The sequence below is a fragment of the Pterocles gutturalis genome, unplaced genomic scaffold (assembly GCF_000699245.1).
Source record: "Pterocles gutturalis isolate BGI_N339 unplaced genomic scaffold, ASM69924v1 scaffold29060, whole genome shotgun sequence".
NCBI lineage: Eukaryota > Metazoa > Chordata > Aves > Pterocliformes > Pteroclidae > Pterocles > Pterocles gutturalis.
In genome coordinates this window covers 41,261-45,626 of record NW_010141802.1, presented here as the reverse complement: position 1 = coordinate 45,626, position 4,366 = coordinate 41,261, and the positions used below count along the sequence as shown (strand labels likewise).

The window sequence follows — 4,366 nt, the reverse complement described above, 5'->3', positions numbered from 1 at the left end:
TAGTTTTATATTAGTTTAAGCTTTTGTGTTTCTTTTCCTGTTTATTGTTTATTTCTGTTTGTAAAAATTCAATGCTGAGCTTTGGGACATCTGGGAGTCTTCTAGAGGGCAAAATAGATGTAACTTTAGGTCTCTGAGGAAGCAAAAGAATAACCCTGTAAATAAGCTTTTTTTTCCTTCCTCATCAGTGTATAATTTAAAACATCCTCCTCTTTGTGGCTGTGAGCTTTGATTCTCAAGTGTACTTAAGTGCCTAATTAAATGAGAATTAGGTATTTGAATTCTTGTGTGGCCCTAAGCCTTAGGGTTTAACTGGCTTTGTGACATTCTGTGCCTTGCAGGTGTGGGTATGGCCATGAGAAAAATGGGAAGCATGGCCAAACCAGATGTTTACATTATTAAGGATGGGGACACAATCACCGTAAAAACAGAAAGCACCTTCAAAACTTCACAGTTCAGCTTCAAGCTTGGTGAGAAATTTGAGGAAAATACACTAGATGGGAGGAAAACTCAGGTCAGTATACTAGACTTTCTATTCAAAAAACACAGTTCTCTGGGTGTTCTACACATGGAGACGCTATTTAAAAGTCAGTTTTGAAATCTGTACTAACAATGCTTTATATGATGAACAGCTGTCTCTGTAACTCTCACTGAAATAAATTCCTTTATTTTTTTCCTGTATTAAGCAACTTCCAAAGAGGGGAAAATGCTGAAACTGATAATGTCTTGTGTATTTTGTATTCTATTTGTAGCAGAAGCATTGTGTTAGTAAAACTAACAGAGCTCTAAATCCCTTTTAAAGCCAAATGCCACTTTATATGAGGCCTGTGGAAAAAATTCCATTGATGTTTAGTCAGAGGCAATTCAGCCCTAGGGTTAACCTTTCTCGTATTTGCATAAGAAGAGAGCCTGCTTCAGTGTGCAGTGGGATAACAGACACACAAGGCATAAATGCAAGCCGCAGTCCCTGATCTCCAGTTTTAGAAGTCAAAGAGCTTCTCCCTGCCCCAAAAAGGGAGAATACTAATCCAAAAGGAGGTTAAATACAAAGAAGTTCAAATTTGTCTCTCTCATTTCCTTGTGTGAGTGCTCTCGGTGTACCACTCCCCTGTCCAGCCACACACTGGCAATTCATCTGTTAGTGCAAGATCAGATAAACGTTATACAAAAGCTCAAAACCTATGTACAAATTGATGAACAGAGAACACAGTCTGCTCTTGTTAATTGAAATTGTGCATGCTGTCAAAGGTCTGCCTGATGCAGGAATGTGTCAGAGCAGTGAGTGAACAAGCAGTGAGCTAATGTAAGAAGAGGATCAATAAAACATTTAAGATAATATCCTGGCTTTGTAGAAGTCAATGGCAAAATTACTAGTGCGAGCTGCGGTGGGAGTTTTTTCCTATGGAATATGGTGTTGGAAAGCCTTAGACTCCATCAAATGTTATGGGTAAAATCTAAATGTTTACATTCTTTTTTCAGACCCTTGTCAGCCTAAAAGATGATGGGTCATTGATAATGGGATGGCAAGAAGACTATAATAACACGGAAACTAGTGGATGGGCAGTTGGTGGTGGTGAGTTCCCGCTTTCTGATCCCTAAGTGCTGCTGGCCAGTAGCCTGAAAAGTAAGGATCTTTTTCCTTATAGTCTGTACTGAGGCAAATTAATAAATCCATCTCTTTATCTTCTAGGAATGTGACATGAATGGTGTCAAGTGTACTAGAGTCTACCAGAAAGCATGAGGATGTCTTCACGTTCAGTAGGAACTTGCTACAAACAACTCAGTCCAGTGGACAGAGCTCCTTTACACTCCGTATTTCCCTCTCCCTGTTTTCTAGTATTTCAATGGACTGAGTAGCTGAGTGCAATCCTTTTTAAAAGCCGTGATGTAACTATTATGTAACTATTCTGAACTTATGAGGCTATTAAATAAAATTGTGGAGTATATAAAGTGGAAATGTTGTTACTATGGTGGGGTTTTAAAGTGATGTTTTATAAAAACTCAGTTTGGTTTTAGGCTCTACTACAAACTGCCTCCAGTTCAAGATAATATGACAACAAACAGTTAATAGCAAGCTGAATTTTGACCAGCATCTTTAATTGCTAAGGTGGTAAAATCAGAAATAGAAAAAACATTCACAATTCAGGCTCAATTGTTTCTGTCTTGCATGTTACAAAATAAATAGAGTTGGGTGGGTATAAGTAAGAGACAAGCTTTGTTGTTTAAGTAGAGGAATTTATTTTCAGGGGTGAGTGTGTTTTTTCACGTTTCAAACCCACAGATTTCTTACCTGAGAAAATATATATTGGTGAACCAGTGGACATTATAAATTTAAGCAAACATGTACATGGTTTGCTGAAAGGAAGCCTTATTTTGAGAAGACTGTTTTCCTAGCAAAATTCTTGTTTCCTGCCTAGTAACATTCTAAAAATTCTTAAGCAAAATTACTGAAATGCCTAAAACTTAAAGCCTCATTTTATTTTTAAACTGGCTTGAAACACCTAGAGATGGAGTTTATATGCTTTAAGGTGCCATAATAAATAATCAGAAGTATCAGTGTCTTGAGTATTACTTTTACACTGGTTGGGAAGCAGAGCCTCCCCTGCTACAGTTCTTCCAAAGGGGTGTCAGATCAGACAAAACTGAAAAGGTTTAGGTGAATTTCTGTCACACCAGACAAACATGTCCTGAAAGTGAAACTGCTTGGTGACAGGTGGTGGGGAGATTTCTACCAGATTCAGAAGCCTGAGGGATTGTGCAATTGCATACCTTCAGCTTGTGGCATCAGTTGTTGCAGAATCTGTTGCTACTCTACTGATATTTTAGTTGCTCAGTGCATGTGTCACATTACTGAGTTTACCCTCGGTAGCAGAAATAGTCTGTTCTTTATGTTCATCCTACCAAGTATGGAAAATGGCTTTTCCCATAATTTTGGACCAGTTATCCTTTTCATAATTTCCTGAGTATTTATGAATCATCCTCTTTACCTATGTCATCTGAAAATATTATAGCTAGAGGATATGTCTTGCAAGAATTTTTTTTCATGATCTGTATAAAAGTAAGTATTTTTCTTGGTCCCCTAAGGTCTCCTTTCTGCATTGCCCAATCTTCATATCACTTTCATTTAGTTTTTTTCCTGTCTCTAATGTGAACATGGAAGATCTAGGCAGTGTTCTTATACAGGATATTAGAAACAGATTTTTTTTTTTTTTTTTTTTTGTTATTAGGGAAGGGAATCTCCCCACAGAAACAATAGAAAACAAACTTAGAAAACAAACCGATCGGATGAGGAACCTGGTAAGGTTACAATCAGAAATACATTAAATAGCAGCAGGAGTTTGGGTGCAGCAAACCACAGCATGATAGGAAAATCCTTTGCCCTTCCAAAAGAAACACTACTGCTTAAAGTGGGACTTTATGCCTGCTTTGGGGTCACTGGTCTATCACTTACTGCTGCTTGTTTACCTTTCTGATAGTCGGTAGTGTTAGTTGTTTACCTTTCATTAGAATGGAAAAATCCAATGTCTTTTATAGGACATCCGTTTTGATTACAATGAGATCACTTCTTGTAAAACAAAAGGCAGAAGAGTATCTTTTTAGAGCTATTTCCTTTGGAAACAAGGCTTATAAAATCTGTGTTTGTGTGTGTGCTCTCTGATTTCAGCCACATGTGAAGTAGAGGCTAGAGGTCCCAAAGATAATTATTCTTCCACAAATGTAATGAGAATAGACAGCCTGATGAAGGAGATAGACCATTAAAGTACCTTGATGATGGAAAGACTGCACATGAAAGTGACACTTTGTTTGACTTTAAATGGAAGAAAAACATCATAAGCCCTTCTGGCACACATAAGAAGTTATCTTAAATACAAAAGTTAACCAATGGTAAGACACAGGTCAACAGGAAACTGGAATTCTTTGGAGCCAATTCTCCAGAATTACTTAAGCTCACATATTTATTTGCTTTATTTTGATGTTAGCTTCAGCCTATGTTGCTGGTAACTTCAATGTAAGTGTACCATGACGCGGAGCTACCATATATACAACCTCTTTGTGTTAGATTAGGCTAGCTACTTAAAACTACAATTCTTTTATAATACTGCAAGCCAAGATTTATAATGCTCAAGACTTGAAGGTGTAATTCATTTCCAAATGACTTCCATTTGTTATTATACAAGACAAAAGTTTTACTTTTCATGAATTGTGTAAACACAATGTTGTCATCAGTATAAAATAACCAATTATTGTCCTCAGATTTCAATAACTCTCTGTAGATCACTGTCATGTAAGATGGTGGAAAATAAGACTTCCAAGAACAACTGAAAAAGAATAAATTATGCATTATCCAGCCACCACTGCCTTATAA

The 4,366-nt window shown here is 37.0% G+C and overlaps 1 protein-coding gene across 1 annotated transcript; it reads left to right on the top strand.

Moving 5' to 3' along the window:
- Positions 1 to 341: 341 nt before the first annotated feature.
- Positions 342 to 2,150, top strand: LOC104469589 (fatty acid-binding protein, epidermal-like; the record flags this gene model as incomplete). Its single annotated transcript, XM_010084157.1, is given in 4 exon segments — positions 342 to 514; positions 1,480 to 1,514; positions 1,516 to 1,573; positions 1,691 to 2,150. Coding segments are annotated over 4 exon segments (317 nt in total), but the record flags the coding sequence as incomplete, so codon positions are not given.
- Between the last annotated feature and the right edge of the window lie 2,216 nt (positions 2,151 to 4,366).